An 18,247-nucleotide genomic window follows, 5' to 3' on the forward strand; every position below is an offset into this window, starting at 1 on the left:
AGGTTGCGGTGAGCCAAGATCGTGCTACTGCACTCCAGCCTGGGCAACAGAGTGAAACTCCGTCTCAGAAAAAAAAAAAAAAAAAAAAAAAAGGAGAGAGACACTGCACAGCAGATGGCAAAAATGGAAACCCTGTCGCTGGCCATGCCTGTTACGTCTTTCCTTCTCTTTCCCCTGCTGGGTCCTTCAGGTCTCTCCACTGGACTCCTGCCCTAAGGTCGCCTACAAATGCCCCTTGCCCAAAGCCATCAGCTCTCTTCAGCTTGCAGTCCTGCTCAGCCAAGCCAAAGCCCAGCAGTTTTCCTGTCGCCCAGCTGTCAACCCTCACACAGGCCTCTTGGGCCTCTGGTCCTCCCGCAACACAAAGGGATTTCAAATACTTTACAGCCCGCAAATCCCATGGTGCCAAACTTTGGTTCTTCCCACAACAGATCTGCTTCTAATACTTATCTGTGCCCAAGAAAAATGGAATAGGCTGGGCACAGTGGCTCACACCTGTAATCCCAACATTTTGGGAGGCCAAGGCAGGAGGATCACTTGAGCCCAGGAGTTTGAGACCAGCCTGGGCAACATGGCAAAATTCAGTCTCTATAGAAAAATACAAAAATTAGCCGGGTGTAGTGGCATGTGCCTGTAGTCCCAGTTACTTGGGAGGCTGAGGTAGGAGGATGACTTGGGCCCAGGAGGTCAAGGCTGCAGTGAGATGTGATCCCGCCACTGCACTCCAGCCTGGGTAGCAGAGCAAGACTGTCTCAAAAAAAAAAAAAAAAAAAAGAAAGAAAGGAAGAAAGAAAGAAAAGAAAAATGGAGCAGATATTTATTGAAATCTGCTAAACGCCTTCTATCCTTTCTTCCTTAGGGCTGCCTTAGGATGAGGGTGTTCGAGTCTTCTTTTGACCACAAGGAAGCTAAAAGGCTCAGACAGATTATGACACTTGCCTAGGGTCACACAACTAATAAGTGGCACAGCTCTCTCTCTAGACTACGCTGCCTCTTTCCAAAGATAAATAAGGCATAGAGAGCCCATGTTGATGGAGACATAAATAAGAAGTCTTTTGAGCTATGGATTTGAGAGTGGGGAGCCCACTCTCAAGTTGGAACCTCACTGAGAGTCCCATGGGGGACAATGACGACGACTTGGTCTGTGTTTTCCCAGCCCCTAGCATGGGTGGTGCAAACACAGCATAGGGCTGACTCAGAGCATGTTCATGGACCTTTGTTTAGGGTGTTGAGGCTGGAGTCAGGGGGCCTGCGACCAAGCTCTGACTCTGCCATGAACTTGCTGTGTGACCTTCAGCAAGTTGTTGGTTCCCTCTGTATGGAATCAGAGGGTTGGACTAGATGACCTCCTAATCCTACAGATCTGACATTTCAAGAGAAGATAAAATTGGCAAATAGCCTTTATATGATACAGCCCGAGGTGGGGCTTGGGTCGGAAATTGGATTTAGAGGATGCGTGTTGCACTTAAGGTCACGGCAGCTAGAAAAATTCAAAGCAATTCAAGGTGCGGCTGGGACTCGCTGGCTCTCGCCGCAGGTGAATTCCTGCCTGGCTCACCCAGTGCTTGATGCCTCTGACCCTGGGGCTGGCTCAGGGGAGTGGTGGGTCAGAAGTGCCTAACCTCCCTTTCTGCCTGTTTCTCCTCCCAACTCCCCCACTGGCCCGAGCAGCTGGGCGGGGCCTGCCTGCTGGCCATCGGCATCTGGGTCATGGTGGACCCCACCGGCTTCCGGGAGATCGTGGCTGCCAATCCTCTGCTCCTCACGGGCGCCTACATCCTCCTGGCCATGGGGGGCCTGCTCTTTCTGCTCGGCTTCCTGGGCTGCTGCGGGGCCGTCCGTGAGAACAAGTGTCTGCTGCTATTTGTGAGTACCCCAGCCCCCACCCCATCCATAGGTGCTCTGAGGGGTGTCAGGGATTGGCTGCAGACTCCCAGGCCCTGCCTGGCTTCCATTCAGACCAGTGCTTCCCAAACTGGGGCGGGCTGTCAAAGCAGAAGGGATCATGGAGATGAGCACGTCTGACCCCACTCATTTGGTAGTCAATGGTCCTGAAACCCTGAGACATTCAGCAACTTGCCCAGAGTCCCATGGAGTTGGCGGCAGAGGGGATGATACAGATGCTAGGTCAGGGCCCCTGCAGTGCCTCAGGGTGCCTCTTCCCATGCCTTTGGGACCTGTTTTCTCCCTGGGGCAGCCCTTCCTCTCTCCCACTTCACTTTGCTGCTTTCCTGCAGTCAATCCAGGACCCTTAGCTTAACACACACCTAGTCTGTGTCCGCGTGCCAGGAAACTCAGAATAAGGTTTGTGCCACATAGGTCCACCTCCAGGGGTGGGACGGTCCCCAGCCTTTTCCATTTGCCTTGGTGGCCCCAGCTTCCAGAACCTGCTTTTGCAGTGGGCCCATGCCTGCAGTGGGTGAGCTGGCCCAGATGGAGGGGGCCTTGGCATCCAGGTCTGAACAACCAGGTTTCTCCAAGGCATGGTCAGCTGAGAGCACTGACATTGACCTTGATGTTTTTCCACTTGCTTGCTATTAAAAACTCTAATATATAACTCCTTAGTAACATCGCTAAGATGCCTAGTGGATGAGGCCTTCCCCTTGTAGATATGCAGTTCTGAAACAGGTATGATATGGCCTCTGAAGATTTCTTATTCATCAAGTAAATAGCCCTTAAACTATCATGCACATGTAGTTCACCGGGTGCTGAAGATATGTTGGGGACCAGGAGTGATGGTCCCTTCCCTCACAGACAGGCACAGGGGAGGCAGCCGAGCCGTGCTGATGAGCTGGGCAGCGGGCAGGCCTGGTTTGAGCGTACTCCCTGCTCCATCCCCTAAGGGTGCGCCTCCCATCTAGTTCCCCAACCTCCCAGAGCAGCCATGTCTTCTTGTTAAACGAGGGGGCCGACCAGCTCAGCTATAGATCACAGCCAAACCAGACAAGCAGTGGGTCTTCTAGTTCTCGAGTCTCCTGGATTCCCATGGGTGGTGGCGCTTGGGGCCTCCGCCTGCTTTCCTGTGCTGGGTGGATGGGTCTTCTCTAAGAGGTCCTGGACTTGGAGAACTTCTGGGCTGAGCCCAGTCCCGCTACAGGGTAAGTTAAAAACAGCCCTGTTTAGAGAAGCGTGGGTGTGTCTGGGTCAGCTTGCGGATGCTCCTCATGGGCGAATTCGTGGGCGGAGTTAAATGACAGGGAGAACTGGGCTGGTTGGCTGGGGGGCTCCCTTGCAAGGTTCTGTGGATAAGCCAGCACCGGCAGTGCTGGGAGGAGAGACCTGGAACCATACCTCCTCCCCAGACGAGAGCACACTGCACGGCCCCATTTGTGTCCCGGTGAGATGCTCCCCATCCAAAGGAAGTGAAGTCAGCTGCGAAATGAGTGACAGGGAGCCTTGGGCCTATTTGTCCTTCAACAGCGCAAACACTGCAGACTTCATTTGAAGAGAAACAAAGAAAAACTTTGAGCGCCCCCTGGTGGACAATTCTCTACAGCTTGTCACGGTGCTCGCAGAAGTCTTGGCTGGGGAGCCCGAGGGGACTTTAAAAGGCGCTGGGATACGGGTCCCAGAACACACCCAGCCTCCCTTTCCCCCTCCTCACCTCGGCCCCCGGGGACTCATTCATTGTTAATGGGCTCGGCTCAGAAGCCAAGACAGGAAGCCAGGCTGGTGTTCTTGGCTAGGAGCAGGCTGGGGCGGCTCTAGTCTCCTCCAGTAAGTGGCTGCCTGCAAACCTGCCAGCCGCCCCAGGACGTCCTCCTTCCCGTGCTATGCGAGGCGGGACTGAGGCCCAGGGGTAGGAGATGTGTCCACGATCCTCCCGAGAGAGGTGATCCTGGCTGCCAGGCTGGGGGCCCTTCGACAAGGCCTGATGGCAGATCCTTCCCCTCCCCTCCCCACCCCCGCCTCTCTCCCTCTGTCCCCCTTCTTTCTGCCTCTGTGTAGCTCCCTTTCCTCTCTGCCTCTGTCCTCCCCATCTCTGTCCTTTTTTTTTTTTTTTTTTCCAAGACAGGGTCTCAGTCTGTGGCCCAAGCTGGTGTGCAGCAGTGTGATCTCAGCTCACTGCAGCCTCAACCTCCTAGCCTCAAGTGATCCTCCCACCTCAGCCCCCTGAGTAGCTGGGAACACAGGCATGTACTGTCACGCCGAGCTAATTTTTGTATTTTTTGTAGAAACAGGGTTTTGCCATGTTGCTCAGGCTGGTCTTGAACTCCTGGGCTCAAATGATCCACCGCCTCGGCCTCTCAGAGTGTTGGGATTCCAGGCGGGCACCACACACTTGGCCTTGTCTTTCTCTTGATCTCTGTTTTTATTCCTACGCCCTTTCCTTGTCCCTGTCCTGATCTCTCCCTCCCCATTTCCCTGCCTCTCTCTCCACTTCCCCTGTTTGCCCTCCCCTCTCTAAGGCCCCGCCCACACAAGCCTGAGGTCACAGTGTGGGTCAGAGGCAAAGGACCCTTGGATCAGGGTCTTCTGGCTCCCAGACCAGGGCTGTCCACAGGCTCCTAACCTGGAATGGACTCCAAAATTTACCTAAAATTATGTGCAAAATGTTATGTTATGTCAGGGCCTGTGTATGTGTATTGTGTATACATGGATTGTGTGCATACTCATGTGTATGGGTACAGTGTGTATGTGCACGTGTGTTGTATGTGCATGTATGTTGTGTTCTATTGTGTGTGCTTGTGTGTACATGTGTGCATTGCTTTGTGCATATGTACATGTGCATGGGTGTTGTATGTGCATGGGTGTTACGCATGCATGGGTGTTATACGTGCGTGGGAGTTACATGTGCATGGGTGTCGTGCGTGTGTGGGTGCACATATGTATGCATGTGGACATGTGCCTGTGTGTGCACATGTGTGTTGTGTGTGCATGTGTGTTGTGTGCATGGGGGTTGGGGGGGGTTCTGTGAGTGTTTCCAGAGAAAGGCACCAAAGTTTCTGGAAGGTTTTCAAAAAGGTTTATGCCCTAAAAAATAAGAAAAACCACTTCTCCCTTCCCAGCTGAACCTGGACCTAACTGTGTGGTGGTTCCAACCGAAGAGGGCATGGAGCCTCACCCCTGGCAGCTTCTGGGATCCTTCTAGAAGCCTTTCACTGCTTTCTCAGCCTGTCAGAAAGGAGAGAAGGCTTGTCTTGAGAGGGGCCAAAAGAGTGACTTTAGTCAGCCCAGGAAACCTGGCTCAAAGGTCCACAAAGCAAGAAGGCCTTGAGATGGGGCTGACTGTCCCCTTCCCTCTGCTCTGAGACTGAAGTCCTACAGGACCTGGGGACAATCAGTCTAATGACCAGACCACCTAATGACCAATTTATCTATCTAAAGGTCCATTTCCCAAATACTCGTGTTGATCAGTATTACAGCACTCACATGCAATAGGACAATTTCAGCCTCCTATTGAAAATTTGTGGCATCCCTTTTTCTCATTTGCTTACCTTTGAGTATTTCAAGGATTTTTTAAGCCAACTTATTTAAAAATTCTAATTTTAAAAATATTTTATAATGAAGGCAAGCTCAACTGGAAAAAAGAACAGCAAAAAGAGATGAGTATATTCAAAAAAGATAAATGAGCTGAATTGTACATGCAGTATGTAAATTTGGTAAATATTTATTAGAAATGGGAACTGTGAGCAGACATTGCCTATAAGCAGATGGGTTAGAAAAGCCTGGAAATGTTCCCAACTAGACAACATAGCAGTTTCCTCCCCTTTGCTAATTTTTCCATCCTAAGGAAAGTGATGCAAATTAGAGGATCAGGAATGGCTGACAAATGTGTCCTTAGGCAAATGGGATGCAAACCCTGGGAAAGGCCTTGATGAGGGGAAGCCCCAGGAATGGCTGGGTCCAGGGGAATTCCCCAAAGGACTTTAACACTGGTAAACTGTCTTAAGCAGGAGGACATTTTCATGCTGGAGAAGGGCGAGTTGGCAGAGATGGCATTGTGACTGCCATGGGCACCTCAGCCTTGCACTTTGGTTCACAGGATTCACACTCCCACATACTCAAGTCATGCCCAGGCCTTGTGCTTGGGGAGGCCCACTTCCTCCAGTCCATGGCTTCCTAGGTTTATTCTTATATCTCATCTCCTGATGCTTCAGCCCAATGGAAACTCCATGAAGATGGGGACTGAGTCTGCCTTGTATGCATTTATTTGCCAATACCTAGCACAGTGCCTGGCACAGAGCAGGTGCTCAGTAAACAGCCCCGGAGCCAAGGAACAGAGAGGAGGTGGTAGCAGAGGTTTGGCTAAGAGCATGGACTTTGGAGTCAGAAAAGCCCGGGCTCTAACTCCTGCTCTGTCATTTCCTGGCTGTATGACCTGGGGCTGGTCACTTAACCACTCTAAACCTTAGATTCCTCATATACAAAATGAGGATAATCATACTTCCTTCCCAGCCATAGTGTTGCATTCATGATCCAGTGGGAAATGCATGTTTTGCTTGGCTGTGTTTGTGGGATGCCTAAGCACTCTATAAATGGGAAACTAGAAGAATTGGTGCTGAGCCTCAGGAGGCTTTGCAGGCCATGTAGAAACCATAAGACCTTGGGGCTCCTGTGGCTTCCAGGGTAACATGGTGATGAGAGGCTGTGTTCTGCAATCAGAGTTCTTGGGGTGAAGTCCCAGAGGTACTGCCCACCAGCTATGCCAGCTTGGGCCGAGTACTGCTCCTCTCAGCCACAATCCCCTGTCAGTAAAATGGGGGTGTTGCTGATAACAGCATCTGTCTCACTAGATGAGAGGGCTTGATGAGATGATCCATGTAAGATCCGCAGTGTCTGGGTAGCAAGGACTCAGCAGGTAGCTATTGCTATTTTTCCAGAGCCGCCCACACCAGCACTTGTCTTCGGGAAGGATGTGCTTCCTCTGGGCTCTAAGTAACCATCTGAGCAGCTCTCATGTCATGCCGGTCTTGCGAGAAGCACCGCACCTGCATTACCTCATGGAAGCCATGCGCAGTCATCCTGGATGGCACACACACATCCCAGAGTGACGGGCATACAGAGTACACGAGGCCTGTGATCTGCTTCGTCCATTATATATCACTGTCCAGGCCGAGGCTGGTGGGCACGCCAGCTCCAGCTCATTGCCGTGGATGGAAACCATTTCTGAGGCTGCTCCTTGCCAGCCTGGGGACCTGCCAGTGGCTCCAGTGAGAGGGCAGAGGGTGGGGAGGGGCTCCTCATAGAGGCCCCATGTAATGGAAGCGGATGGCCATCCATCACCAGCCAAATGGAAATGCTAGGACCCCTGCCAGCGGCCTCCGTCACTGTTACAGGGGAGGTGAGGCTGCAGAGGCAGAAAACACATCACTCAGCAGCCACTGAGCCCAGAGCCCCCCACCCTCCTGGAAATGAGAATTGTAAGAGTGGCAGAATGGACCGTGGGCATTGTGACCTGGGGCACAGGAGGCTTCCCCCACCCCACCCTCATCATACTCTGCACTGGTTGGGGAACTCTGCTCCCTGACCTCAGCTGGAGGTCAGCCCCCTCTTCAGGAAGCACAGGAGCATCTGGCCTGGTGTCCCTCATCCAGATGTGCCAGCAGGCCACCCAGCAAACCCCAGCCAGGCAGCCTGCTGACCTGTGGAGACAGACTCCTGGGCTCAGAAGAGAGTGACAGAGCAATCCCTGAGCCTCGCCCTGCATCAGGGAGCAGACGCAGCCTGGCGCTCTGAAAAGGCAGCTGGGCCAGGAAGGGAGTGTTCTTTCTGCAAAGCTCCAAAGAGCTCTGCACCTGTGGAGTAGTCACTTCCCTTCTCCAGCTTCAGCTTCCTCAACTTCGAAAAGGGGAAACTACACAAAAAAGAGACCGTGAGAACAGCATCTTGTGCCCGGCGGTCCCCTGTGAGAGCAGAAGCCTGTATCGGAGCAGCTGGAGCCCAGTGAGACCTCAGGGGCTCAGGAGCCCATGGTGCATCTGAGGGCTGAAGCAGACTTGATGTGGTGGCTGGGGACAGAGGCCAGCCAGCAAAACGCAGGATTGAGGAGTGACACATCCCCGCCGCGGGCTGGCTGCTCTGCTGAAGCAAGGGGCTCTCTTTAGGTTTGGACACGTAAAAAACTAAAACCCACTTGCCAGGCCTCAGAGATGTTTTATGTCCGTGTGCTGAATGGACAGATTCTATACCCCTCCCGAGGCACTCACTAAGGTGGACCCTGGCCCACACAGTTTGGAGAGGCCTCGGGACCTCTAGAAGGCAGCCGCTGTGGATGCTGAAGAGTCAGGGAGGGAATTGGACTGGGGTCTCCCTGGGGTGGGGATAAAGTGACAGAAATCTTCCTCTGACCACAAGAGGCACATTCCAGGAGAGAGACGCCTGAAGGTATTGTCAGCAGCCCACAGAGCATCTGCGAGGAGGCCAGTGCATCACCAGGAGCCGGGCCTTGGAGGCCACAGAGGATCCTGCTGGTGGCCCACATTCACTCCCCTTCTGCACATGAGAGCCCAATGCCAAGCTCTGCTTGGCTCATTTCCAACAGGGGAAATGCTTTCACATGCCTCGTGATTCCCCACGGGGAATCCCCAGAAGTGGGTCTCCACATCCCCATTTTTCTGGCAAGAAAACTGAGGCTGGAAGGGGTTTGTATGAGTGGTTGTCCCATGACACAGGAGGACAGACAAGGCGGGCCCTGAGGTGTCCTGACTTGAAGCCCAACACCCTTTGCCTCCTTCCAGCCTGGCACATCGGGGGCAGGCAGGCAGGCAGGCAGGCAGTCCTAATGACTGGGACCCCAGAGAGCAGGTCTGGCTGCTGCCTGGGTGCCTAGGAGGGCATGGAAGAACCAGTCTCTGTGTGTGCCAGAGATAAAGTCCTCTGCTGGTGGTTTCCAGATAGGGTGACAACGGACTTTGTCAAGGGCACCAGCTATGCTGAGTAATGAAGGCAAAGCCAGTTTCTTCTGTTGACAGCTCTTGGCCCAAAGGAAACCACACAATGACCAGGGCCAGTGATGTGGCAGATCACAGGGCCTTCATGGCGAGTGCTCCACCCCGGCTCATTCATCCATCTAAGAGTCCTGCACCAACACCTGTGCTGACCCAGGCATCCAAGCAGGCAGCGTGCTGAGTGACAGCCCCTGTGCTAAGGCCGTGCGGGCACCTCTGTTAGGCACTGTGGTGTGGGGGAGCCCAGGAGAGGGAGGGTTCTCCCTGCTTAGGGAAGTCAGGAAAGGCTTCTCACCAGGAGAGGGGCTGAGGCTTCACCTGATCTGGAGAAATGAGGAACTGGTGGGCAAGGAAGGGCAGTGCCTTCCTGGCAGAGGTAACAGAGCCTGTGAGGTCCCCGAAATGAGGGGCACTGTGGTTCATTCAGGGAACATCAAATTCAGTGAGTGGAGCAGAAGACTGTGTTAGATACCAAACTCCTGGCCCATGGGTTTTGAGATTTGGTAGTCATACCACCTTCCCTCCAATCTTATTCCTTGGGTTTTGGCTGAAGGTCAATGTGACCTCCCCACTTCCCATGGGAACCAGAGGCAGTGGGGCAGGGAGAGGTGGCCCTGGGGCTGGCAGGGTGGGGAAATCCAGCTGGGGATCCCCAAGGCACTCAGGATTCTCGCAGCCCGTACAACCTACCCAGAAGGAAATTTACCCAGAGTGGGCTCAAACGGGTTTCATCAGCGATCTCCTTCCAGGGCGGCTGAGTAGGGTTGTTCAGGTTGCACACTGTACAAGGGGCCTCTCTAAGGGTACCATTTGCATGGAAGGTATATATTTGTTTATTCTTTTCATATTTTGATCACAATCCTGTTGACTCCAAGGAGGAATCACTGGTGTGTTTGTTATGAAAAATGTCTGATAGTGGAGTGCCTTAATCGTACAAAATGAGTATACTGCGTCACTGGTGTGACAGATGGACGGATGCATTGGCCAGTGGCCGCCCCATCCCCTGCCTGCCCTCTGGGCTCATAAGCCTGTTCCTCTCCCTGCAGTTCTTCCTGTTCATCCTGATCATCTTCCTGGCAGAGCTCTCAGCAGCCATCCTGGCCTTCATCTTCAGGGAAAATGTACGTATCAGGCCCCAAGCTTTCCTACCTCCTGCTATCAGCAAGGGGTTGGTGGCCATTCAGGTCTGGCTCCTCCCCTCCTTGAAGGGTCTCAGAGAGTGGGCAGCCTCTCATCTGGCACTTCCAGCCCAAGTCATGGCCCCACCCGCCTGGCAAGGCCCCGCAGACCAGGGAGAGACCCCAGTAAGCCTGTTCCTGCAAGGGCTTTTCTCTGCTCCCAAAGCATCTGGTACAACCCCATACCTTATTCTGGAAACATCCCTTCCAAACCTTGCCTAGTAACGGCCCAGTGATAGCGAGACAGTCAGAATAGTCGGAGAGGCTGGAATGTAGGAGCACAGGGCAGACTGCTCTCAGAGGAGGCCCTGGCTGGTATCCTCCTGGGTACCTTGGCCCCACAAGCCACCAAGTTCCAGAGGCTACAGGCAGCTGGGGTGCCAGCTGCCTCCCCTGAGTTGACCAGAGCCAGGCACCATAGCCAAAGGGAGACTGGGGCAGGGGGTTGGAGAAAGATGGGAGGGGAGGAGGGGCAGTGGGGCAGGAGACACAAAATGGCCCTGGGGTAGAGGAGGCGGGCGGGGAGGGTAGTCAGCATGGAGCAGAGGAGGAGGCCACCACAGCCTGTGAGCAGACAATGGTGCCCAGATGGTCTCCTCTGCTGGGCACCACCCAGGGCCCTAGCCTTTGACTGCAGCAGGAGGGAAGGAGAAAATTTTGGGAGTAGGAGAAACTGTGGAGGACTCCCCTGGAAACTGATGTGCAAAGACTTCCTGCCTGGTCCTGTAGCTTCCTCAGGCCCTGGGACCCAAGGCATCCGCTTGGCTCTGTCTGGGGAACAGCTCAGGGTGGAAGGGGTGGGGTGAGGTGCAAACTCCCCACCCAGATAAGCCCTCCCTCTGGGCAGAGCTGCAGGTGGAGTGAGGTCCTCAGCGTGCCCTGACCTCGGCTCCACCGAGATGTGCATGTGTATGGACTTCCTTTCTCCACTGGGGATAAGAAGACTGCCCCAAGTTGGTGGTTTAGGAGAATCCCAGGGGACCTGGCACCAGGATGCAGAGCCCCTAGCTCTCATTCCCCCAACTCCCAAGCAGGTGGATGGAGAGACGATGGAGGGTGGGGGCTGCACCCAACTGCCAGGCCTAAGCCCATCTTCTCCCTCTGCCCCCAGCTCACCCGAGAATTCTTTACCAAGGAGCTCACCAAGCACTACCAGGGCAATAACGACACAGATGTCTTCTCCGCCACCTGGAACTCGGTCATGATCACAGTGAGTGACGCCCCAGAGATGCTGTGAACATTCAGAGCCACGATGCCCAGTGTTCACATGCCCACGCCAGGCATCAGTAATCAGTCCAGGCACTCTCCCATTGATCACAGACCTGGCCTTGGAATCAGCATCCACACAGCATTCCAGGCAGCCATGCCACTTGATCACAGTCCCTACTCGGGATGAAACCTGTTTGCTATCCCTGTCTTGGGTCCCCAAGCAATGGTCATTATGATGATGATAATAACCACAGCAACTGTTTATGGATGGCTAAGCACCTGGTGAGGTAGGAATTGTTACTGCCACCTCTGTTATAGAGATGAGGACACTGAAGGCCCAGAGAAGCTGAGTGGCTTTCCCATGGTCACACAGTGGTGACAGGTGGAGCCAGTCCACACCCAGTCTTCTGATGCCACTCCTTTGCAGAGGCCGTATGTCCTTCTCTGTCCCTGCCCCTGTGTCCTCCTCCTGCCCACCAGAACCTTCTCTGGGATCTCCCCCTAGTTTGGTTGCTGCGGGGTCAACGGGCCTGAAGACTTTAAGTTTGCATCTGTGTTTCGACTCCTGACCCTGGATAGTGAAGAGGTGCCAGAGGCCTGCTGCCGGAGGGAACCCCAAAGTCGGGACGGGGTCCTGCTGAGCCGGGAGGAGTGCCTCCTGGGAAGGAGCCTATTCCTAAACAAGCAGGTACTGGCCCTGCTCTCCAGACAGGGGAGTGGGTCTATCGGGACTTGGGTGGCCAGAGCTGGGTGGGAGGCGCTATCACCCCAGAGGGTCTGAAGCTACCCCAGGAATCCCAGGGAAGTGTTGGCCATCATATGGGATGCCTGCACCTGAGCAGGGGCTGATGGAGGCTTTCTGTCCAAGCCCCTGAGATCCAACCAAAATGGGGAAGCATGACAGTGGCAGATGGTCTGCCGCTGGAGTGGGCATTCAGGCTGGGGCTAAGGGGTGAGTAGGAGTTTCCCAATGTTTCCTGAGTTTCTGATAATGCAGGTCCAAAGGGAGGGAGGCGGACAGAACCAGAATTGCACAGTGGGGGGCCCTTCTTAGCCATGCACTGTATTTTGGAGGAAGCTCTTATTTGCCATGTGGGGCGCCCTAAGGGAGCAAGGTCTCCTTGACCTGACTCTCCAAGGTCAGAGAAGCTCCTAGACTTTTCAGGTTCTCTTGCAACCTGAGGACTTCCTCCCAGCCTTGGAAGAAACCCTTTCCCTTCCTGCACGTGCCATTTCTAGGGAAGACAAGGGCCTGGCTTTGTGTGCCTCCTGCCCACACACCCTTATGAGTTCACAGTGCCCTTGCTCTTAATCTCCTTCTTCCCACTGACCAGCCCCCACTCTGCCAGTGTGGGTGTGTGACCAGGCTAGGCAGGAGGAGAGGGAGGGAGAGGACGAAGGTGATCTAAGCCTGGGCCCCAGCCCCCTTGCTTAAGTAGGACTTTAATGAGGGTCTCATGGAGAGTTCCAGATGCAAGAGACACAGCAGGGGACAGGAGACAAGGCCCCTGTTCCTGCGAGGCTCACGATCTCATCAGAGGACGCGCAAGATGAACAAGCAGCAAACTAATGAGAAGTAATCATTTCACATGGTCATGATTGCTGCGAAGAAATAAAACCAGATGAGGGGCTAGAATGGGCCTTGGGTGGGGGCTCAAGGCAGAACTTGCAAAGCCCCAGAGGAGGTGACAATGAGCAGAGGCCTGGGTCCTGGGGCTCTGGTGGGCCCTTTCCAGCCTCAGCTCTGCCCCAGGAACTCAGCCCCTCTGGCCCTGGCACCTCCCCATGGATTCCTGAGGCCCTGAGGGCCACATTCTCTCTGTCCCTCATCACCCTGCCTTCCTGCATTGGGGGAAAGAGGCTCAATAGAGAAATGAGGGCCCTGAGTTGAGGCCACTGTGGACGTGGGGCAGAGAGACCTGCCGTGGGGAGCAGCTGCAGGGCGGGGAGGGGAGTTTCAGGCTTCCATGGCAGGCAGGGGTGGGCTGTTAACTGCTGCGTTGCCTTCGCCAAGACACCCTCTCTGGACCTCAGATTCCATACGTTGGCAGAGGCTGCTGGCTGCCCCCCAACGATCCATTCACCCCTACTCTCTTGGGAAGGGAATGGTTATCACACCCCATGAGCACCAGCTAGAGGCTGCACTTCCCAGCCTGCCTTGCAGCTAGACCATGTAACGGAGTTCTGGCTAACGGGAGGTGAGCAGAGGTGATTTGTGCAACTTGAGTCACATCCTTAAGAGAAAGTGCCGTGCCCACCCCTCCTTTTTTCTCTGGCTAGGACTTGGCAGAGGGAGGTGGCCCCTAGGATGGCAGAGCATCCAGAGAGAAGGAGCCTGGGCCACGTACAGTTCCATGGCATACAGCAGCCACCATAGCGTGGGGTTTATGTGAAAGACCAGTGAATTTCTAACTTGGTGAAGGAGCTGTTGTTTGAGATGCCCGTTGCCAACAGCCAAACTTAGAACCTTTTAATGCTACTTGTAAGTTTTCAGGAGGCTTCCCATGGGCCCCATTCCCCGCATCAGATGTGCTTCCCATTTCTGGACTCATCCTCCGTTAGGATGTCTCCTTTCCTCTCCTGGGCATGTCTTCAAAATCGGAGCTCATCAGAGAGGTCCCTGCACAGCCACATTCATTCTTTCCAGTGACTCTGTTGTTCCTGAGGGTCTGAGACTGGCTCCTGGGGTTTCTTTGCTGAGACATTCATGTCCCTCCTAGGCATTTCTTCCCATTAAAAACCTGCTGCTGTGGAACTGTCTCTATTTGTCTTTTCCTCCAAAGCCCCCTTGCTTAAAGCCCAGGATGCATTTTTTTTTTTTTTTTTTTTTTTTGAGACTGAGTCTCGCTCTGTCGCTCAGGCTGGAGTGCAATGGCACAATCCTGGCTCACTGCGACCTCCACCTCCAGGGTTCAAGTGTTTCTCCCACCTCAACCTCTCAAGTAGCTGGGACTACAGGCACGTGCCACCATACCCAGCTAATTTTTGTTTTTTTTGGTAGAGACCGGCATTTCACCATGTTGTCCAGGCTGGTCTCAAACTCCTGACCTCAAATGATCCACCCTCTTGGCCTCCCAAAGTGCTGGGATTACAGGCATGAACCACCATGCCCAGCCCTAGGATACATTTCTGACTTTGCTGGCAGGCCCATGGCAAGGATCTGGGAAGAGTTGAGTTCACTGTGGGGGTTGGGGTGGGGGTGAGGTGTGCAGGGATGCATGGCGTGGCCACAGGGACATCCTAGTTGCTCTGTGGCCCCCTGGTCCACATTGGTGGTGGACCTGGGTAGACAGGGGGCTTTTATACTGGTGCCAGTGAGAAAGGACAGCAGGTAAGACCAGGGTGATGGCGGTAAAGACAGAGAGGTGTGTGGATCTGAGAAATGTTCAGGAGGCAAAATCTACCAGCCTTCGTGATGGGTCCTCATTGGAGGAGGGGCAGGAGGAGGTGCTGAGTGACTGGCTTCTGGTTTGGGGACGATCTTGCATTCAGTCTGGGGCATGTTGCATCTAAGAAACCTTTGGAGGCCAGGCGCGGTGGCTCACGCCTGTAATCCCAACACTTTGGGAGGCCGAGGCGGGCGGATCACCTGAGGTCAGGAGTTCGAGACCAGCCCAGCCAACACGGAGAAACCCCGTCTCTACTAAAAATACAAAAATTAGCCTGGCGTGGTGGCATGTGCCTATAATACCAGCTACTTGGGAGGCTGAGGCAGGAGAATCACTTGAACCCGGGAGGTGGAGGTTGCGGTGAGCTGAGATCGTGCCACTGCGCTTCAGCCTGGGCAGCACAGTGAGACTCCATCTCAAAAAAAAAGAAGAAAAGAAGCCTTTGGAACAGCTGAGCAGAGGTGTCCAGTGGGCAGCTGGGTGTATGGGGTGGAGCTGGAGGGGTCAGTGCTGGAGATGTACGTGTGGGAAGCATTGCGTGTGGGTGACCCATTGTGGTGGCAACCAGGCCTGGCTGCCCCTCATCAGATTAGGTGGGTGGTGACTGTGGGTGGCAGCAGGGGGTGGGGGATGTGCCCACCCAGCAGAGAGGGAGGATGGCACTGGCAACAGCCCACATGGTTAGAAGACTCATAGTCTGTGGTGGCAGGCTGGGGAGAGGCTCCCCGCCATGTGTCTCACCGGGTGGTGACAGGGGAAACCGTCACGGGGTGGAGATGGTAGGTGATGGTGAAGCAATTTCCAGGTGTGTAGATGTAAGCTCTGGGCTACAGCCAGGTCCTGGCCCACAGGAGGGAGAACCCAGCCGCTCATGCCAGCCCCCTTTCCCTTAAGCACAGAGGAAAGACTGGGAATTTGGAATCCTCAGTGTAAATCCTGGCTTCCCTTCCTCGTGTGTGATCTTAAACAAGTTAGCCACTGCTCCTCCCTCCCTTTTCTTGTGGGTAAAATGCAGGTAAGACCCCTCCTCCCCGAGGGCTGTAATGAGATCAAGTGAGATAGAGCCCACGAGGCCCTAGCAAAGTTATCAAGAGAGCAGACACTCATTCAGAGTGGGTGGTGGCATCCTGTCCATGCCCCAACCTCCCCAGGGGTGTCTCTGTTCCTGGGAAGCTTCCACTGGGCAACCTGGGCTGCTTGGTTGAGTCCAGGGACCTGAAGGGTCTTTGGTGCCAAAGCCTGATAGGGGAAGATGAGCTGTCAAGGCCCAGGTGCCACACAGCAGGGCTCAGCTTCCCTCTGCTGGACAAGGTCCCCGGCTTCTTGCCAGTTTCCCCGGGTGAGGCATGTCAAAGTCAATTTCATGCTCTGGAAGAGATGTGCTGCTTCTCCTGTCCCCTTCTGGGTGTGTGTGTGTGTGTGTGTGTGTGTGTGTGTGTGTGTGTGTGATTGTATTGCAGTGACACCCAACTCTATGCTCAGACACTTTCCACCACTCAGGATATGCTAAGAGAGCGGCACAGAGAGACGGACGGTAATCCTTGGTAATCCTAACAGGCATTGAGATTGAGAGCTTGCTACTTGCCAACACTCTTCCTAGTGCCTTAACTGCAGTATCTCATTTTATCCTCACAGCAATCCCATGAGGTAGTCTACATGGCGTCATTGTACAGATGGGGCAACTGAGGCATAGGGAGAGGAAGTAAATAGCCCAAGGTCGCACAGCAAGCCAGTGGCAGCGCTGGCTGGGACCCCAGGCAGCCAGGCCCTAAGGACCATTGCCAGATACCACTCTCCTGGGCCATTGCTGTTCCCTGTCCGGGAAACCCCTCGAAGAGTTCACAAACCCAGTGTGTGTGTTGGGGCTGCAGGAGGTGGGATTATGTGCCTGTGGCTGGCAGGCACGTGGAACACTGAGGGGATGATGGGAGGGCCGAGGCATCCCCTGCCAGGGCTGATCCCAAAACTATACAACTCATCTCTCTTTCCTTGCTCGCAGAGCAGGTTAGTTTTTCTGCTGTTATAGTTCTGCATTTTAGGGTTCTAATGCTTCAAAATCGCTTAACATGGGAGGGGGGAGGGATAGCATTAGGAGATATACCTAATGTAAATGACAAGTTAATGGGTGCAGCACACCAACATGGCACATGTATACATATGTAACAAACCTGCACATTGTGCACATGTACCCTAGAACTTAAAGTATAATTTTTAAAAAAATCGCTTAACAAAGGATTTGGGGCTCCAACATGGGTCTGCTGGCAGATCCAGGATGGACCCTGGGCCTCACTGAATGGAGGGCCAGCCCTGAACGGACCCCCAGCCATGCTGATGGCCTGGCCTGGCCTGGCCTGGGGTAGGAACCCCTGGGTTGCCCTTAGGGCTCCGTCCCAGTCATACAGCCCTTAACTGGGCTCCCAGTGCCACAGCAGAGACAAGGCCTGAAGGTTCAATTAAGACCTTTTCTCCTTGTCATCTCTGGGCTTGAGGTCTTTCAAAGTCTGGCCACAGCCTGGTCACTAGAAATTACCTTGGGTATCGTCCTATAATGCTGATACCTGGGCTCCACGCCAGACCCACTGATCCAGTGTTGTGGGGCGAGGTCTTGGCATCTGCATTGCCAACCACTTCCCAGATTACTCCCATGCACACGCAGTCCCGAGAGTATCATGGACCCAGATCGTTGTGCCGGTGGGGTCTGTTTCTATCTGGGTATATCCTGTTTGCTCCATGGGGCTCCGGGGAGGGCTTCTGGGGGCCTTCCCTGCCCAGCTCCTGGTCAGCTTCCAGGCAGGTACTAGGACACCACCTGGCCACTAGTCCCAGATCAGGCCCTGCTGTCCACCTGCCTGGGTGCAGCCTCAGTCCTACTTTTGGCCAAAGGGGCTGGGCTTCTGCACGATGGACAAGAGAAGTGAGCATGTCAGCACCCAAGAATCCCTGGTCTCAACAGAGCCCAGAAATAGCAACCGTCACCCAAAAAGGTCTGGGCATGATCTCTCCACCCCCATCTGGGGATTTGTTCCCTTGCAGGTTCTCAGCCTGGGCCCAAAGAATATGCAGGCTCCTATAAAGAAAGGAAAGTTCTCCCACTTTGAAAATACATGTCATTCAAAGCAAGTACCATGCATCAGTCTCTGTGGTCAGCATGGGGGAGGGGAGAGTTATGAACATGAAAATGACAGAGGTGTGAGGTGCTTAGGGTCAGAGGGGGCAGCAGCCATGGACTGGCAGCTCCTGGCTTGGCACTAGCTTGCTTTTTCCTATCTCTATCTATCCATCTCGATCTCGATCTCGATCTCTGTCTCTGTCTCAGTTTATGTATCTCTAGGATTGCTTAAGAAAGCAGTAAGATCATGGGAATTAAGTCCAGGGCCTGTGGACTGGGCTGGTTCAGAAAGCTGCCCGAAGGAGGTGGCATGCGAGCAGGGATTTGAAAGCTGGGCTGTGTTTCCTTGGGGAAGTGGCTGAAAACCAAAACACCTTCTGCAGCCACGCAGGTCACGAGGAACAGTAGAGCAAGTGGGTGTGAAACAATAGGGAATTGTGCGGGGGAGCGGGGTGGAGTGCTGTGGATCCC

The 18,247-nt window shown here is 54.1% G+C and overlaps 1 protein-coding gene across 5 annotated transcripts in view; it reads left to right on the plus strand.

The window, feature by feature from the left end:
* The window catches only part of TSPAN18 (tetraspanin 18), a 203,874-nt gene that overhangs the window by 181,933 nt on the left and 3,694 nt on the right, over positions 1 to 18,247 (plus strand). For all 5 annotated transcript variants that reach the window (XM_055354714.2, XM_055354715.2, XM_031015852.3 and 2 more), the window contains 4 exons: positions 1,672 to 1,866; positions 9,938 to 10,012; positions 11,181 to 11,279; positions 11,784 to 11,966. In XM_055354714.2, coding sequence (XP_055210689.1) covers positions 1,672 to 1,866; positions 9,938 to 10,012; positions 11,181 to 11,279; positions 11,784 to 11,966 — 552 coding nt within the window. The remainder of the gene's footprint in view (positions 1 to 1,671; positions 1,867 to 9,937; positions 10,013 to 11,180; positions 11,280 to 11,783; positions 11,967 to 18,247) is intronic.

Source organism: Gorilla gorilla, chromosome 9 (assembly GCF_029281585.2).
Source record: "Gorilla gorilla gorilla isolate KB3781 chromosome 9, NHGRI_mGorGor1-v2.1_pri, whole genome shotgun sequence".
In the NCBI taxonomy this organism is placed as follows: domain Eukaryota; kingdom Metazoa; phylum Chordata; class Mammalia; order Primates; family Hominidae; genus Gorilla; species Gorilla gorilla.